The 19,990-nt window shown below is 36.2% G+C and overlaps 1 protein-coding gene across 3 annotated transcripts in view; it reads left to right on the top strand.

Annotated features, from left to right (window-relative positions):
* Nucleotides 1–19,990, top strand: part of Hook3 (hook microtubule tethering protein 3) — a 121,249-nt gene that overhangs the window by 4,611 nt on the left and 96,648 nt on the right. For all 3 annotated transcript variants that reach the window (XM_058579938.1, XM_058579937.1, XM_046446509.2), the window contains exon 2: nt 6,458–6,543. In XM_058579938.1, the coding sequence (XP_058435921.1) occupies nt 6,458–6,543 (86 nt within the window). The remainder of the gene's footprint in view (nt 1–6,457; nt 6,544–19,990) is intronic.

Genomic DNA, 19,990 nt, shown 5'->3' with positions numbered 1-19,990 from the left:
TTAATAACTACCCTTATCAAAGTCTTTTGACTTTTCTGTACATGAGTTACAAATAGGTCACAGGTACATGGCTAGACAGGTACATGGGCTAGAAGTATTCTAACTTTTTTCTTCTCACAACATGGGAACACAAAGATACTAATAATTGAAAGAAGAGGAAGGCTGCTGAATCAGAATCTTATGAACTTTTTAAAAACTTTTTTTCTAGGCAAAAGCAAACTGTATATTCTATCAGGTTTTTTTTAATCTAGATAATCTACATACCATGAACTTTATCCTTTTAAAGCATACAGTTCATTGGTTTTATTATAATAGAAAATAATTAGATGCCACATCTTAAAAATCAAAATGAAAATTTAGCTTTCTATGAATCCTAAAAGAAAAACAGATTGAGTCTTAGAACCAAATCTCTTGTTTATAAAAATTACTTGCTTTATTGAATTGTTTCTTCTGATTGGCCCCAGGCAGTTTTCTAATTTGTGTCCTAGGTGGAAATAGAGCTCAATAATAGAGACCACTTGCTTGCAGAAGTCTCTGGGTTCCCTTCCCAGCCCCACAGGGATTTAGGGAAAAAATAATCTTGTATCCCAAAGTGCTTTAGATTAGAGGGTTCCAGATGTTAATCCAGTGTCCAGCTATGAGAGATTATTTGATGAGTTTGTTAAAAACATTCCTAGCACTGTGCACTGTGGCACATACCTGTAACCCTAGCTACTTGGGAGGCTAAGGCAGGAGGATCACAAGTTCAAGCCACACTGAGCCCGTATACACATACATACACACACACACACACACACACATTCACATACACATACACACATACATTCTGATTTAGTAGCCAGAACTAAGGAATATGCATTTTCTTTCTCTTTTTATTTCTTTCTTTTCTTTTTTTTTAGAGAAGAGAGAGAATCTTTTTTTTTTTTTTTTTGTAGATGGACACAGCACAATGCCTTTTTTTTTTTTTTTTTAATGTGGTGCTGAGAATCGAACCTGGTCCGCCACAATCCCAGCCCAAAATATGCATTTTCAAAATGAAAACTTCCCCTGGGGCTGGAGATGTGGCTAAAGCGGTAGCTCGGTAGCTTGCTTGCGTGGCATGCGCAGGGCACTGGGTTTGATCCTCAGTACCACATAAAAATAAAATAAAGATGTTGTGTCCACCGAAAACTAAAAAATAAATATTAAAAAAATCCTCTCTCTCTCTCTCTCAGAAAAATAATGAAAACTTCCCAGGTAATTCTCATGTATACCAAATTTGGGGGCCATACTTTACACTTCAGAATATCTAATGTGTACTTGTTTTCTCATTCATTCCTCAAATAACACAACCCTCTAGAAGGTACTTTTTCTCAATCTTTTTTTGGGGGGAAGGGGTACTGGGGATTGAACTCAGGGGCACTAGACCACTGAGCCACATCCCCAACCCCCCTTTTTTTTTTATTTAGAGACAAGGTCTCACTGAGTTGCTTAGCACCTTGCCTTTGCTGAGGCTGACTTTGAATGTCAGTCCTTCTGCCTCAGCCTCTGGGAGCACTGGGATTACAGGTATGCACCATTGCGCCCAGCTTCCCTGTCTTTACATGGAAACACAGATGAAATATCTAAGATTATATAATAATTTGTAAAGTTAGGGATTAAAATTAGTTCATTGGGCTGGGGTTGTGGCTCAGTGGCAGAGCACTTGCCTCTCACATGTGAGGCACTGGGTTCGATCCTCAGCACTACATAAAAATAAACAAAATGAAGATATTGTTTTCATGTATAATTAAAAAAGTATTTTAAGAAAATTAGTTCACTAGGGCTGGGGTTGTGGCTCAGTGGTAGAGCGCTCACCTCGCACATGCGGGACCCTGGGTTTGATCCTCAGTACCATATAAAAATAAATAAGTGAAATAAAGGTATTGTGTCCAACTACAACTAAAAAATAAATATAAAAAAATTAGTTCACTACATTTGAAGAAATATTTATACACTCTGGGCTTATTCTGTATGGGACATTGTACTAAGGTTAGTGGTGAAGAGATAAATGAGATAGTGTCCTCCCTGTTGCTTCACTTTCCTTCTAAACAAACCTACAAGAAAGGCTTTTTTTAAAAATTTATAAATTAACGGCCATTAATTTATTTATCATTGCTAAAATGAAAATAAGTACTAATTTATTTTTAAGTTTTTACTACATTATGTAATATCTGATCATATGGTAAAGTTTTAAATCAGTTCCTGCAGATGATTATCTATTTGTTCCATTTATTCATTTACTTTTTTTTTTTTTTTTTTTTTTGAGTTTGGGTCTTTTTATGTCACCCAGGCTGGCCTCAAACTTGCAGTTCTCCTGCTTTACTCAGCTACATGCCTGGGACTATAGGCATGTAAAACTGTACCTAGCTCATTTACTAGTATTTTATTAGTGCATGCATTATGTTGAGAGCTTCTCACCACCTTCCCAAATATTTGCCTAAGTAAAAACTACCTTCTACGAGGATCTTTAAGATAATTCCCTTGGCCTCTGCCACTTAACCATTATTACCCATGAGACTGTTCTATGTAAAATTTGAAGAAGCTATGACTCTATTGTTAACAGTTCTGTTTTAAAAGATTTTATAGATGGAATAATGCAGAGAAGTAGAATTCTTTCACTGTTAGTAAGAGAGTAAATTGCTACAATATTTCGGTTTTAGTGGGGGATTTTCATGCTGTGAACAAAGGACCTGGCAAGAAAAATTGTAGAGGAGGAAAAGTTTATTTTGGAGCTCATGAGTTTACAGGTCTTATTCCATAGTGGCCAACTCCATTCCTTGGGGCCTGAGTGGAGGCAGAACATCATGTTGGAAAGGTGTGGTGGAGGAAAGGCAGCTCAGGACTTTACCAGCCGGAAGCCAGAGAGCTCTGCTAAATAAGGATGAAATATAAATCCCAAAGGCACACCCCCCAAGGACCCATCTCCTCCAACCACACCCTACCTGCCTACAGTTACCACCAGGGATTAAAGCACTGATTACATTAAACTTCTTAAACCCCAGTTATTTCATCTCTAAACTTTCTTGCATTGTCTTACTTAAGAGCTTTTAGCGGACACCTAATATCTAAACCATAATATTTCTCCCTGGGCCCACAAAAGCTCAAGCCCATCTCACAATGCAAAATCCATTTTCAAGAGTTTCCTTAGCAATTTTAGCATTGTCCAAGGGTTCAAGTCCAAGTCACCACTGAGACTCAAGACAAACTCTCAGCATGAGCTCTTGTAAGAATCAAAAGCAAGTTAAACATATTCAATATATAAAGAGTACAGAGTACTCTTTTCCATTCAGAAAAATAGGAGCATAGAAAAGAAGGGATGGTACCAAAGCAAGACTGAAATTCAATTGGTCAAACAAGTTCTAGAGCTCCATGTCCAGCATCTGGGGCACATGGCATTCTCACCAAAGGGCTTGCATAGTTCCACCCCAATGGCTTTGCTGGTTGTAGCCCATATGGTCTCTTTTGGCTTGTCTCTGATCAATTCCTGCAGTTTTCCTGGACAGGCATCACATGGTACTGGCATTTTTGAATCTTGGGGGTTCTCCACTGCAGCTTCAGTTTTCTCTTCACATTTCTACACATTGCTCTATAGGCACAGACTGCAGGGATCTGACCCTGCAACACTGCCTGGCCTTCTAGGCCTTGCTTTGAAATCTTTGTGGAAGCCTCCATGACTCCCAAATTCTTGCATCCTGCAGTCCCTACAGAACCAGCACCATGTGGTAAATACCAAGGTCTGCTGCCATCTTGAGCAGTAGCCAAGCCTCCAGGGACCATGACTACAGCAGCCTTTGAGTGCCTGGGTGGCTGGGCATGTTGAAAAAATTTACTTCCCTCATGTGCAAGTAGGGTGCCCTAGTGGTCTCTGGTCTTTGCTCATAGGATTTTTACTTTACACCCTTGAGCCTAAGATGGGTTTGGTCTTGCCAATTCCTGAGATGTCCTCCAGCCATCTTTACTATCATCTCAGGGGAGTCTTTAGCATATCTTTAGTGACTTTAATTTGTCTGAGTCTTAAAAAACAATACTTTTGTATGTGTCTTAACAACAACTATGTCTTTAACAACACACACATTGCTTTACCCCACTTTTAATCAGTTTTCTGGCCAAATTGCAAGTTTTTTAAATCTTTCTGCTTTGCTTTCTGCTCCTGATTATCAAAATAAACTTGGCTAAAAGCTGTCAGCAATATCCATGCCATCCCCTGAATGCTATGCTGCCTAGAAATTTCTTCCACCAAATTAAGAAGCCTTTAAATTCAGCCTCACAGAATGTCTCAGGACATGGACAAATGCAGATAAGTTCTTAGCCAAAACACAACACAAATGGCTTCTAGTCCAATTTCCAATGGAATCCTCCTTTTCCTCTGAAACCTTATGAGCTTGGTGTTTACTGTGCGCAGGCCTTCCAGCATTCTGGTCTTCTGAGCTCCCACCATAATTACCCATTAAGCTGTGCTTACAACAGTCAAAAACTTTTCCAGCTTGCATTGCTGTTTCTCAAAATTCCTTCCACAAATTTCAAAAAGCTCCAAAGCTTCTGAACCACGTAGTCAGGTTAGTCACAGCAGTGATCCTAATCCTGGTACTAATTTCTGTGTTAGCTTTTTCATTGCTACGACCAAAAGCCTTCACAAGAAAAATTTTAAAGAGAAAAAGTTTATTTTGGGGCTCCCGGTTTCACAGGTCTAATTCCATAGATGGCTAATTCCATTCCTTGGGACTTGAGGTGAGGCAGAACATTGTGGCAGAAGGGTATGATGGAGGAAAGCAGCTCAGGTCATGATCAGGTAGTAGAGAGCTCTGTTCAACACAGGCAAAATATAAACCCCAAAGGCATGCCCCCAACATCTTACCTCCTCCAGCCATACTTTATCTGCCTATAGAAACCACCAAATTAATTCCTATCCAGGGATTAATGCACCAGTTATGTTAAACCTCTTATGACTCAACCATTTCATCTCTAAATTTTCTTGCTTTGTCTCACACATGAGCTTTGTTGAGGGTAGTTTGGCAGTATTTATCAAAAACTTTAAAATGTGTTGAGTATAGCAGTATGTACCTATAATCCCTGCTACCTGCAAAGCTGAGGCTGGAGGATTGTGAGCCCATCCTGGGCAGCATTGGGAGACCCCACCTCAAAAGAAAAAAACACAAAAATCCTAGAACTTTAAAACAGGCATATTTTTGACCTTGCAATTTTGCCTTTTTTAACCCAATAAATACAAATAGATGGGCACCTGAGCATCATTTCCTGTATTTCCATCATTACTTCCTAGTTTATCCTCATCTAAATCTATTAAAATGCATCCAGTATAATCTTTATATAGCTTAAATCTCATGACTTCACTTTCCTGCTTAAAATCCTTTGCTTACTACCCATTGCTCTTAGGATAAAGTCCTACTATGGCTTACAGAGATTTTGGTGATAATGTTTCTTTCTTTAGTCCTATCCTTTACTATTTTATATTTCTGTGTTCCATCTCTTCCTACAGCTTGAAAACTTCACCCTTTATGCCCAGTTCCATACCAGGCTTATTTTAATTCCTATAGTATATCACATTCTCACTTATAAAGTCTTTTGTGTTTGCTGTTTACACTTCTTATAAATGTTTCACTAAATTATAAGGTCTAAAAGAGGATGCCCCATGTCTGTCTATTCCTAGTGATTTATTTTCTTCTAAATCCAGATTGGACTTCTGGTTGTAATTATTGTTGGCTCTACTACTTTTTCTTACATTTCTTAGCCACATCCTGTTGACAATATGAAGTTAGTTCATATTCAGAATATATTTGAAATCAAAGTGAACTGAATGCCTAACCTAACCATGGTAAATATGACTTCTCCATCTATATAAAGATACTTTGGCACTGAGTAATAGAAACCTAAACCTGGCTAGGCTTAAACAAGAAAGAAATTTATTTCACACAATAGGAGGCTTTAAGGTTTTTTAATTTAAGGGTTCAATTTTTACCCCAAGTACTTTCTCTTCCTCCTCTCTGCTTTCCATTACCTTGGCCTCATTGCTTTAGTATTCAAAAGATGACTGCTAGCAATAATTGAGGCAATATAGACTTACTCATGTCAATAGGTGGACTTTTCTTTCCCAGAAGCATCTTTGTGTATCTCTTTGTTCCAAATTGTGTTCAACCTGTTTTTCACTTAGTCACTGGTGAAGGGGCTGAAGGTACGATGATTTTCTTAAATTGATCATCTGTGGTTAGAAGGGATGCTGGGAAGTTGGCTAGTCTACCCAACTTCTGTCTTGCCAAAAATTAAAATAATAATTAATTTATAGGAAGTTTCCCTTAAAGGAAGAAGTTTCCAATTGTTTTCTTTTAAAACATTTATTTTAACCCCTAAGATGAGATGATCAATCCCCAAAAGCCCAAGAAATCTTTTCTAGTTAATCATAGAATCTTTTTTTTTCCTTCAGATCCAGACATTTAACGTGGATACACCATGCCAGACCGTGGAAGATTTAACGAATGGGGTTGTGATGGCCCAGGTTCTCCAAAAGATGTAAGAATAGTCTTTGTGTATTTCGTTACACATATTTATTAGATTGAAAACATGAATTAAAGATGAGTGTTCTTATTAATAAGCTTTCTGTCACTGTAACAAAACACTTGGGAATCAATTTATATGGAGGAAAGATTTATCTTGGCTCACAGTTTTAGAGGTTTGAGTTCATGGTTGGTTTTCCTTTTGCTGTCGTGCCTGTAGCCTCTTTCTCTATGATTTTACGTAAATGTTATCACTGAGGCCTTCCCTGTTCACCCATATAAAAGAGCAACAACTATTTCCTATGTTTTTATCATTTTCTGAAGTATGAAATATTTGATATACCATATTTGGTTGTTCATTTATGTCCCCTTCCCTGGCCCCAATAAGTATGTGTATACACTGCATGCACACGTGCGCACGCACACACACACACTCTCTCTCTTTCTCTCTCATAGTGTAAGTGCATCAGGGAGCTTGTCTTTTCACTACTGTGACCTACTGGAACAATGTTGAGTTTTTGATTGAACCATGTGAAATTACCATTTTTTTGTGAATCAGAATAGATACCAGCAACTTATCCTGGTGTAGTCTGTTATTATGAGTACTCATGATTGATGAATGACTAAAAGAATGGAATATTTGGGATACATAAAAAATACCTGATTCTTTAACGTTCTTTGAAATATAATAGTTGTAAAACTAATATTATGTGTCAACTTTTGACTTTGACTTTTTAAAATAAAGCCTTGTGTGTGAATTGGATTTCATGTGACTTGGGGATACTTTTATATTTGGAAGTCCTAAGTATTTGTCAGCCTGGAATTTCCTGTAGTTCTGTTGCAAATCAGAATCATTAAGTGAATTCTTGGTGTTATTTACTTGAAGTAAGCTATAAAGTTGTGCATCTGAGAAGCAGCTCAAATGCCTATATTTCAGAGAATATCTTTGTGTCTTTATAACTAGGGACTCCATGTTTGAAAACTATAGCTTATTTTCACTTTCTTCTATAAATGCATAGCACATTTCTCTCCAGATGTACAAACACAATTCTTTTCATTTTCATGTTCACTTCTGAGGGGTACCCTAATATTTTTTAGTTTTCTGATGGGTGAGAGTTTCTCAGAATTTGTTTTGTTTTGGCTTGGTTTTGGTATCAGGGATTGAACCCCGGCACTTAGTCAGTGAGCCACATTGATAGCCCTTTTTAATATTTTATTTAGAAACATGGTCTTGCTGAGTTGCTTAGGGCCTCACTAAGTTTCTGAGGCTGGCTTTGAACTTAGGATCCTCCTGCCTCAGTCTCCCAGGCTGCTGGGATTACTGATGGTGCACCACGATGCCTGGCTCACAGAATTTCTTTTCTTTTTTTAAAATATTTTTTAGTTGTCAATGGACCTTTTTATTTTATTTATTTATATGTGGTGCTGAGAATCGAACCCAGTGCCTCACACATGCTAGGTAAACACTCTGCCACTGAGCCACAACCCCAGCCCTGACAGAACTTCTTAATAAAAATTATTTATGGGTATGTGGGCTTAAGTGAACTTTCCAGAAATGTGTCAATATATGGATTTTTTTGCCTACACTAGTTTTTTGGGGTTTCAGTCATTTGCAGAAATCAGAAGAAAGAACAAATATGTGTATTTTATCAAAACACTATGTAGGGAATATGACAAGGATGTCTACTCTTGCCATATCAATTCAACATAGTACTGGCAGTTCTGGCCAGAGAAATTAGGCCAGAAAAAGAAATAAAAGATATCTAAACTGTGAAGGAAGAAGTGAGTGGTTTGCTGACGACATGATAGTATGTGTAGAAAACCGCTAAGACTTCGCCAAAAAACTGTTAGAACTAATAAATGAATTCAATAAAGTTGCAGAATACAAAAATCAGTTGTGCTTTTTTTATATGAATTATCTGAAAAAGAAATCAAGAAGCAATCTTATTTATAATAGCAAAAACAAAAATTTAATCAAGGAGGTGGAAGATCTATACACTGAAAACTATAAAGCATTAATGGAAGAAGTTAAAGAAGGTACAAAAAATGGAAGATATTCTGTGTTCATGGATTGGAAGAATTAATATTGTTAAAATGTCCTTCGTAGATTGTCCCAAAGCAATCTATAGTTTTTGTGTGACCCCTATCAAAACCCTAATATCATTTTTCACAGAAATAGAAAAAAAAATCCCAATATTCATATGAAACTACAGAAAATTCTTGAATAGTGAAAGCAATCTTAAGCAAGAAGAACAAAGCTGGTGGCATCACACTTCCAGATTTTAAGCTATAGTAATTAAAACAGCATATTGACCAGTGGAACAGAATAGAGAGCCTACAATTGAACCCTCACATCTGCAGCCAGTTGATTTTTCCACAGAGGTGCCAGAATTACCCAATGGGGAAAGGACAGTTTCTTCAATAAAGGGTGTTGGCAAAACTGATACCCACATGTATACTAATTGGACCCTTAATTGTCACACCATATACAAAAATCAATTCAAAATGGATTGAGGACTTAAATATAAGATCTGCAACTGTAAAAATACTGGAAGAAAATGGAGAGAAAAGTGATATATTGGTTAGGGCAATTATTATTATTTTTTGGTTTTGACCCCCAAAGCTCAAGGCAACAAAAAATGGAATTACATCAAACTAAAAAACTTCTGCATGACAAAGGATACAGTTTACAGGGGGAAGAGACAAACCAGTGAACTGGGAGAAAATATTTGCAAGCCTTACTTCTGATAAAGGGTAAATATCCAACATACATAAGGAACTCAATAACAAAACAAATCAGTTTAAAATTGGGCAAAGGGCTTGTATAGATAGTCTCAAAAGAAGCCATACAAATTGCCAACAGGGGTGTTTGTGTGTGTGTGTGTGTGTGTGTGTATAAAATCCTCAACATGACTAACCTCAGGGAGATGAAATTTAAAACCATGTGAGATATTGCTTGTTAGAATGAGTGTTATCAAAAAGATAAGAGTGTTAGGGAAGACATGAAACAAAGGAAAGCCTTTCATACTTTTGGTGGCAATGTAAATTCATTCAGCCATTATGGAAAATGAACAATTTTTAAATGAACTTTCATAACATCCAACAATCCCATTACGGAGTATATATCCAAAGGAAATGAAATTAGTATGGAGGGACATCAGGATTCTCGTGTTTATTGTAGCTTGATTGACAACAGCCAAGATAGGAATCAACTAAGTGTTCATCAGTGGGTGAATAGGTAAAGAAAATGTGGGGGGTTTTTGTTGTTGTTGTTTGTTTTGTGTACCAGGGATTGAACTTGGGGGCATTTGGCCACTGAGACACATCCCCAGCCCTATTTTGTATTTTATTTAGAGACAGGGAGCCTCAGTATCACTGAGCTGCTTAGTGCTTCGTTGTTGCTGAAGCTTGCTTTGAACTGGAGATCCTCCTATCTCAGCCTCCAGAGTCGCTGGGATTACAGACTTCCCCCACTATACCCAGCCCCCATTTCATCTTTTATTTTTTATTTTTTTTTTAAATATTTATTTACTTTTTTAGTTTTCAGTGGACACAACATCTTTGTTTGTATGTGGTGCTGAGGATCGAACCCGGGCCGCACGCATGCCAGGCGAGTGTGCTACCGCTTGAGCCACATCCCCAGCCCGCCCATTTCATCTTTTAAAAGAAGGAAATCCTATCATTTGCAGAAGTATAAATGAATCTGCAGGACATTGTGCTTAGTGAAATAAGCCAGGCATGGGAAGACAAATACTGATTTTACTTACATGGGGAATCTAAAACATTTGAATTCACAGAAACAGATAGTTGAATGATGGTTGGGGCAAGGGAACCAGGAGTTGATGATTAGACAGGATAAATAAGTTTTTTAATGTTTATTGAATAGCATGTTGACTGTACTTAATAGCGTATATTTCAAAATTGCTAAGAGTAATTTCAAATGTTCTTACCACACAAAGTGAGTATTTGGATAGATGTTAATTAGCTTGATTTAATCAGTCCACATTGTGTGTGTGTGTGTGTGTAAATATAGATACATCTGTGTGTGTGTGTGTATATAACATTATTTTGTACCTTAAAAATATATACATTATAATTTGTCTATTTGTAATTAACATTAAAAATAAAACAAGATCATAATGTATATTGGCCTATAAAGTGTCTATTTTTGCTTACCAAAGTTTTGTGGGCATATTTGTCAGCAGTATTTAGTTTTCTATTTAATTTTCCCCAAATGCCTCTCAAATTTTCCTTTTTTAAGAGTTATAGGACATATAGAAAAGCTTACTTTAAAAAGGGATAAATTTGTATATGTTAGTGTAGGTTGTGTGTGTGAATCTCCTTGTTACCACCATCCTGGTAGAGAAAACATTTCTAGTGCCCTAATGGCTCCCCTCATAGACTGCTCTGTAGTCCATATACCTTACTCCAGAAAATAGCTAAGATTGTGATGTCTACAACATCAAGTTCTGTCGGTTCTTGAACATCTTATTAAATGGAATCATGCAGTGCCTTATTCTTTGGTTTTTTTTTTTTTTTTCTTTTTTTCATTTATTATCTATGCAATACCTTCACATGTTTGGATAACATCTACTTTATTTCAAATGATTGTACAATAAGCCCAACCTTATCATCATTGGATTACTACTTTGTCAATTGATATTTAATGAACGGCTACTTTGTGTCCAACACTGGTGATACAAGGACAGGCCACACAGACATGGTATCCACCTCCACAGAATTTATAACATGGAAAAAAATATTAATTAAACTCTAAAATAAAATTGTAACAGAAGCTACAGAGGAGACCTATACAGTGTTACTAAACTTCCAAAAGGTATGGATATTCATCTTAGTTGAGGAAGTCATGAACATTTTTATTTATTTATTTTTTTTATGTGGTGCTGAGGATCGAACCCACTTGCCTTACACATGGGAGGCAAGTGCTCTACCACTAAGCCACAACCCCAGCTCCAGTCATGAACATTTTTACCTGAATAAGTAAAGGTAAATTAAATCTGAAAAATGGTAAGAGATTTAGAAGAGAAAGTTGCATATAAAGAGGCCCTTCAGGTTGATGGAATGTGGTAAACACTGCTATGGGAAGAAAGATTTGAGCTAAAGCAGGGGGCATTGTGCAAAACAAGCTGTAGCCAGACTATGTAGTCATGTGTCTTTATTCTAAGGATGTGAGAAGGAATTTAGGGGCTTTTAGGGAAGGGAAATGGGGGTTAACACAATTGCATTTAAATTTTGAAAATATTTGGGCTGCTGATATAAAATTAACTGAAAGAGGTTTAGGTGATGAGGGATGGTTAATTGGAAAGAAGTTTGTAGTAATTCAGAAGGAAGATGAAGGTACCTCAGAGTAGGAAGTGGCAAAGGAGATACAGACAAATGGACTCAAAATGGTACATAAAAACAGCAGATTTGATAATTTGTTTGGGGTAATGAGTAAAAGGGAGGTGTCAGTTGACTTTTTTGTTTCTGACGTGCAAATACACAGAACAGGATATTAGCCGCTTAAGTGGGAACACAGAAAGAGGATCTATTCTGGAGGAGTGCTGGACATGTTATGAGTTTAGTTTGGGGAACAGTATTCCTGAGTGGTATTGAGACATAAAGAGAAAATGCCATATTGGCAGTTGGCTATATAGGTCGGTGTTCAGAAGAAGAGTCTAAAGTGGCACTGTCTACATGGGTATTTCAATTGAAGGCATAAATGCAAATTAAATCAACATCAGGAGAGTATTAGGTCAAAAGAAAAAAGTTATTGGTTAGAGTATGAGCCAACAGAGGAACCAAATAGTAGGAGGAAAGTCTGGAGTATGGGAGTTGATAAGAGAATTTTTTTTATATTTACTTTTAGTTCCATAGAACTAAATATTGGCCACAATATCTTTATTTCATTTTTATGTGGTGCTGAGGATCAAACCCAGTGCCTCATGCGTGCTAGGTGAGCGCTCTATTACTGAGCTAGAGCCCCAGCCCAGGAGAATTTTACTGAAAATATCAATCCTTTTCATTTTGTCTGAGCTAATGAGTAGAAATAATACCATATTGTAGTCTCTTTAATCAAACATGAATAGATCTAAATATGCTGATTATCAGAATAATTTTTTCTCTTTAGTCTTTTAAATAATTTTCCATTTATTTTACTACAGTTTCTTAAAGTTTTTTGTTTTTTTTTTTTAAATGAGCAGAAAATTGAGTTTCTACATTTGGTCTTCCCCCACCCTACTATCAGCATCCCACACTGGAGTGATGTGTTTGTTACAATGAATGAACTAACATTGTTACATAATTATCACCCAGAGGTCATAGTTTATATTAGGTTCACTCTTGGTTTTGTATATAATGAGAGTTTTGACAAATGCATTTCTTATAATATACTACATATAGTGTAATGCAAAGTAGTTTTTCTGCCCTAAATATCCTCCATGTTCTGCTTTTTCATCTTTGTCTCTGAACCCTTGGCAACCCTGATCTTTTTCTGTCTCCATAGTTTTGCCTTTTCCAAAATATCATATAGTTGAAATAATACGGTCTATAGCCTTTTTAGATTGACTTCTTTCAATTAGAATATATATTTAAGGTTCTTCCATGTTTTTTGAGGATTGATAATTCATTTCTTTTTAGAGCTTTAGTCTTCCTTCACAGTTTCATTGAGATTGCTCAGTGAATTGTTCTTTTTTTTTTTTTTTTTTTTAAATATTTATTTATTTATTTTTTAGTTTTTGGCAGACACAACATCTTTGTATGTGGTGCTGAGGATCGAACCTGGGCCGCACGCATGCCAGGCGGGCGCGCTACCGCTCGAGCCACATCCCCAGCCCTGAATTGTTCTTTTTTGTGTGTGTGCTGGAGTTTGTACCTAGGGCCTTGCCCATGCTAAGCACATGATGTCCTATTGTTTTATACCCTAACCCCAATTTGTGTGTTTTAAAAGTGTATAATTTGATAAATTTTGACCAGTGTTTATTCCCATGAAACTACCCCACAGACAAGATAATTAATATATCTAGCACTTCCAAAATTGGCCTCATGCCCCTTTGTTATCTCCCCCTTCCTGTTATTCTTTTCCTATCTTCAATCAACCACTGATTTATTTTCTATCCCTGTAGGTTAATTTACATTTTCTAGAATTGTAATATCACTGGACACACACAGTATGCTTTCTTTTGTTTCTTCCTTTTGTTTATCTATTTATTTATTTATTTTGAGGAAGGCGGTGTAGCTCTTCCATGTAATGTAATTATTTTGAGATTCATTCATGCCTATGTTAATAGTTTATATGTATGTCATATGGATGGATATACCACAATTCATTCATCTGTTGGTATACATGCAGATTATTTCCAGCTTGGGGTTATTACAATTAAAGGTGCTGTGAACATTAGTGTACAAGTCTTTGTATGAACATATACTTTCATTTCTCTTGGATGAATGCCACCCAGGAATCATATGATATGGGTTATATGGCAAGGGTTATTTGGTATTTGAGAAACTGCCAAACTGTTTCAAAAGTGAATTTATCATTTATCATAGGCAGTGTAAGAGTTCCCATTGCTTTAGTCTTACTAACACTAGCTAAGGTCAGTACTTTTAATTTTAGTCATTACAGTGATGTGGTCTTTAATTTGCATTTCTATAATGATTAATATTGAGTATCTTTTCACATTTGTCATCCATATATCTTCCATGATGAAATGTCTGCTGTAATCTTTTGTTTTTTGTTTTTTTTGCAATACTGAGGTGCTTTACCACTGAGTTACATCTCTAGCCCATTTTATTTTGAGTTGCTGAGGCTGGCTGCAAACTTATGATCCTTCTGCCTTAGCCTCCTCAGTTGCTGGGATTACAGGCATTCACCACCAAGCCCAGCTGTTTTCTTAAATTTAGAATTTACATACTATAAACACAAGTCCTTTGCCAGATGTACCTTTTTGTTGTTATTTACTTTATTCATTTATTTTGTAGTACTAGGGATAGAACCCATGGGTGCTTTCCTCTGCCCCCCTCCTTTTTTTTTTTTTTTTTTTAATTTTGAGAGTCTTGTAAGTTGCTAAAGCAGGCTTCAAACTTTGAATTGTCTTGCTTCAGCCTCTCAAGTCAATGGTATTATAGATGTATACTACTAATGCCCAACTCTCAGATGTATATTTTAAAATATTTTCTTTTAATCTGTGGTCTTTCTTTTCATTTCTATAGTGTCATTTGCAGAGCAAAAATATTAATTTTGATACTTTATTTTGTAGTTTGATTTTTTTATTATATTAAATCTTTCCCAAACCCACAGTCACTAAGATTTTTCTCCTTTATTTTCCTCATATGTTTCATAGTTTCAGTATTTACATTTAGATCTGTGGTAAATTTTGAGTTACGTTCTGCATATGGTACAAAGTATAAGGATAGAGTGCTTATTTGTTGTTAAAGCATTATTGAAAAGATTCCCACATTTCAGGACTTTTGGTTGTTAAACTGCTTAATGATTTGACAGACCTCCATGGATGATTAGACTTTTGTTTATTTAAATATTTTCCACTAAAACTTAAGAGTTGCAGAAACTATCCTTTTGCATCTGTGTATCAAATGCAAATGAATTTTTTTCCTTAAGTCTTTAGGGAACTGTGATTGTTTGGATAATATTATCTAAACCATTTGTAGATTTAACTTGAGTGTTTATGCCAGAAAACCTGTGATTTTTGATAATCCTACAGTACATGTGCCAAAAACAGTCAATATTTTGCCCTGATCTGACTTTAGTTCCCTTTGCCTTCTTGATCTGGAAGAGTTTTCCCTGAAAAACACTGCTTTTGCAGACTTCACAAGGAGTGGCTATTTCTCTCACAGGCTTCCTAATACCACTTTATCCAATGGTGGTGCTCCTCAATATGACTTCTAGACCACCTTCCCTCATTTTCTCAAAAAACCTGTAATTTTGAATTTTATGACATAATCTCCTACCCCTTGTTACTGTAATTGTGTTTCTTTTTTTACTATGTTGTGTCTATAGATGTTCTCTTTTTTTTAAGCTCTACTTAGTTTTCTTTTTTAATATCTTTATTTATTTATTTTTTTATGTGGTGCTAAGGATCGAACCCAGTGCCTTACACATTCGAGGCATGCACTCTACCACTGAGCTACAGCCCCAGCCCCTGTAATTGTGTTTCATTTCCATTTTGGATCCTGGCTCATTGTCTCTCTTTCTAATTCTACTTTTGTCTAAATTCTTGGTGATTCAAATATTCACCTACATGATCCTTCATATCCTTGCCTATCAGTTTCTTCTTCATTTATCTTCTGTTCAATTTCAGCCATCAATTCCCATAGTCATGCCCTATATCTCATAATTACAAATAACATGTAATCCCTCCATATCCCTAGTTTGCTATTTGCTATTGTCTTATCACTACTTCTTGCCCTTCTGTTTTACTTGCTCTGGAATCAAGACCCTAATCATTCTTCAATGCTTTCCTACCAGTAGGACCTCAATACTTTCCTTCATCTTCATGCTGCTTGCTCGAACGCCACCGCCCCCCACCCCCAATTCAGCTGAGATGCCTTGGTCAGTCATAATCACTCCTTTGTTGTGCACTTTAGCTTCTTTGCTTCTTCTATTTATTTGTATTTATTTTATAGAAACCACAGTTCTGGTTATATCTAATGTTTTGTCTCTTCTGCTTTTCACCTATGTAACTGAATCTGGCTGGGTTAGGTGGTGGAGACAACACAAACATGCTGATGGATCTCACTTAATTTCTTACCAAGAAACCTTAAGTGTTACTTTATAAAATCCCACAGTTGTATTAGCTTCCTAGTTCTTCTACTCTTCTAGATGACTACTTTATGCTTACTTCAAACCTCTAGTCTTATCCTCCTTACCTCATCTTATAAGATAGGAAACATCCTACTTCTCAGCAAATTGAAACAAAGAAAAATTTCTATAGAACCCATGACTACATTTACCCACCTACCAGCATTCTGGTTCATTTTGCCTTGCTGCTTGTTACCACACATGATCTATAATGTTGAGCAGAGAGAATCGATCCTATCCTAACAGTAGGACCTGCACTTTGTATATTGGATCCTTTTCTCTCTCAACTAATCAGGATCATCACTTTACCCATTCTTCCCACTTACCCTACTCATCAATTTTCTCCTCTTTACTGGTCATACCCATTACTATGCAAGCAAATTCTTAATTTCTTTTATCTTTAAAAATACTTTTCCTGTTCTCGCTTTTGTTAGACATTACTCCATTTTTTTCTCCCTTTGCAGCAAAACTCCTTTAAAGAATAGTCTGTACCCAGTTGTCTGGATTCTTCCCCTCTTGCTCTCTCTTAAGTGCACTTTTTCCTACCACTATATTAAAACTACACTTGTCGTGGCTTCCAATGATCTACATATAGCTAATTGTAGTGGTCCAATCTCGGTTTTTGTCTTAAACTGTCAGCACTGTTTTTGTGGTACTGTGGGTTAAACCCATGCTCAGCAAGTTCTCTATCATTGAGCTATATCCTCAGCTTTGTCCTCATCAGACTTTTTACCTTCTTGTAACACTTTTTAAAATTGGCTTCCAGGATACTAGAGTGATTTTTTTTTTGTTTTTATTTTTAATAAGTCATATTTGCTGCTTAGAACCCAACACTGGTGTCCCGTTTCACTCAGGATAAGAGCAAAAAAAAAACTTAGGATTTTAAGTACTATTAAATCCTAAGTTATCTGGGCTACTTATATTACTGCTTTGACCTCATTCACTAGTGTTCTTTACCATAAAGGCTGCATTGCTCATCCTCAGGCACATTGGGCATCTCCTGCTTTGGGGTTTTTGTGTGACCTTTCCCTCAGCCTTCACTGATACTCGTTCATTTCTCAATGTAACTATCCTGACCACCCTGTTTAATGTTGGCACTGCTCTTATACTTCATATCCCCTTATCCTGTTGTGTAGATGTTAAGAAAATATTTGCTGAATAAATGAATATGGAATATACAATTTTGATTAAAAGGAAGCAACTTTATCTTTTAGCGAATGAATCTCTATCTTCTTTTAGTGAATCTTCAAGGATTCAGTACTCTTGTTTTCCATCAACAATTTCAGGGATGCCAATTGGATATCCTGTAGTTGGATTCAATTCTGATACTATCTGAAGTAGGCCAGACCTAACAAGTTAATGGCATAGTACTCCAATTCTGAGTTAATGCACACCTCACATGTGAAAGTTAAGGTGAGAGTTAAGACCTCAGTTCCATGAGACAGCCACCACGTCAGATGCCAACTGGAAATAGGGTTCTCAGTGCATCTTTAATTTCTTCTGGTCAACTACAAATTCAGTTGTTCCCATGCCCCAAATTTTGATAATTTATTACAGTAACTCACAGAACTTAACAATTGCAATTTTATTATAAAGGACATAACTCAAGAACAGATGTGTAGGCAAGCAAATGTACTGCAGAGCTTCTATAACTTCTCTGGGTACAGCATCCTCTCTGTATATCAGTGTGTTACCAACCCAGAAGCTCCTAGAATTCTGTTGTTTACAGTTTTTATTTAGAGTTTTATTACATCCGGCATGATTGAAATCATTGGTGATGTGATTGAACTCCATCTCCAGTCCCACTCTCCTTCCCAGAGGTCGGGACTGAAAGTCCCAACCTCTAATCGTGTGACTGTTTTTTCTGGAACCAATCCCAGTTCTGAAGCTATCATGAATTGCCTGATTAACATCAAACTCTGGTGTGATTAAAAGGGTCTGATGAATTATAAGAAACACCTGTCACTTAGGAAATTCCAAGGGTTTAGAAGATCAGTCTAGGAACAAGGATAAAGATTATATATTTTGGGGGAAGGGTGCTGAGGATTAAACCCAGGAGTGCTTTACCACTAAGCTACAATCCCCAGTTCTATTTTTTTTATTTTGAGACAAGTTCTTGCTGAGTTGTTGAGGCTGGCCTCAAACTTTCCATCCTCCTGTCTCAGCCTTCTGAGTTGCTGGGATTATAGGCCTATGCCATCACGCCCAGCTCAAAATATATTTATTATACCACAACAACATGCTGATTGAGAGAATAAGGTCAGAAGGAGCAAGTTGTGCCCCTAAGTGCCATCAATTTTTGTTTACAAAGCTCATGAAAGATGGAAAAAGAAAATAGATAGAACCAAATAGGATAAAATGGAGGTCAAACATTGGACAATGGTGAAATGCCTGATAAATGGATACTTTTTTGTTGATAGTACTCTAAGTTGTCTGTCCTTGGAGTCTATCCCTTATGTGCTTGTATTGCTTATTTCGATTAAGATAATTTGCTCTATTTCTGTTGTCATTTATGGATGTGAAATTTAATTATTGTAGTAAACATTTAGTGGCAGGCCACCAATATGATTATTTTTAGTAGTTAAAAAGGTTGTTAGGAAATAGTTGTAACTAATGTCAAAAGACAAAAATTACAACACATATAGTTTACAGGTTTTAACTGGCTTACTTGTGACTCTAGAATTGGCAACACATCATTCTATAAAGTAGAATGAATGTTTCAAGGAGCTGAACAGAGGAGGTTGGTTTTATAAAGAGAAAAGGGCTGAGGAAAGCAAAAGCAGGAAAAAAGCCAATTGGTCATTTTAAAGTCATTTTTCTTGTAAACATTAAAAAGAGCACTTCTGTAATACCAGGTGAAACTGGCTATTCTTTCTTACTCCTAATTCCTTGGAAGCTTAGATGAACAATTTTGACTAACTTCACAATGTATGACTGATTTGGTCTGTGGGCCTAGTGCGAAGAGCTTGGTCCAAACCAATGTCCTCATCTAAATTTATTTTAAGAATCAGCACATGTATAAAAATATTAAAGTTTGCTTATGCAAATGTCATTAAGAAATGGAACCAAAACACACTTGTGACCCATCTTAATTTGGAAGGGTTCAAAAAAGAATATTACTTAAATAATTTTAGCAGTAAAAGTAAAATTTTATTTTTTTGGTTTCTGTGAAGTTATTTGACTACAAAAAGATAATATTTCCTGGAGTTATTTTTAAGGATTAAAATCAATAGACTTTTCCCTTATCCTAAGTTATGATTAGTGTATTATAAGTACAGATATGTAAATGTGTTACTGGTAAAATTTAAGGAAATGATTTTGGTTTTTGTTGGCAGGAGTCAGATCATAGGAAGAAACTAAAGATACATTGTTGTTGTTATTTATATATTTGCAGAACTATAATCTGCTTATAGAGTTTTGAGAAAATTACCTTTTTTATGTGATCCTAGCCTGAGACCATTAAGTAAGGAGTACTTAGAAAACATTGCTGAAATTGTAAACTACTGAAAGAAAGAGAAGTTGTAGCAAGAGGCCTTCATTTGGAGTCAAAGCTTATTATTAGGAAAAGTTACATTGAACTTAAGAACATTTTAGACATACTATTCTTGGTATGTTCTGCCTAATTAAAGGTTGGAAGCTTATTGAA

Source organism: Marmota monax, unplaced genomic scaffold, assembly GCF_021218885.2.
Source record: "Marmota monax isolate L192 unplaced genomic scaffold, Marmota_monax_Labrador192_F-V1.1 WCK01_AAM20220418_F8-fsc00493, whole genome shotgun sequence".
NCBI classification, from domain to species: domain Eukaryota; kingdom Metazoa; phylum Chordata; class Mammalia; order Rodentia; family Sciuridae; genus Marmota; species Marmota monax.
This window is presented reverse-complemented; position numbering and strand designations above follow the sequence as displayed.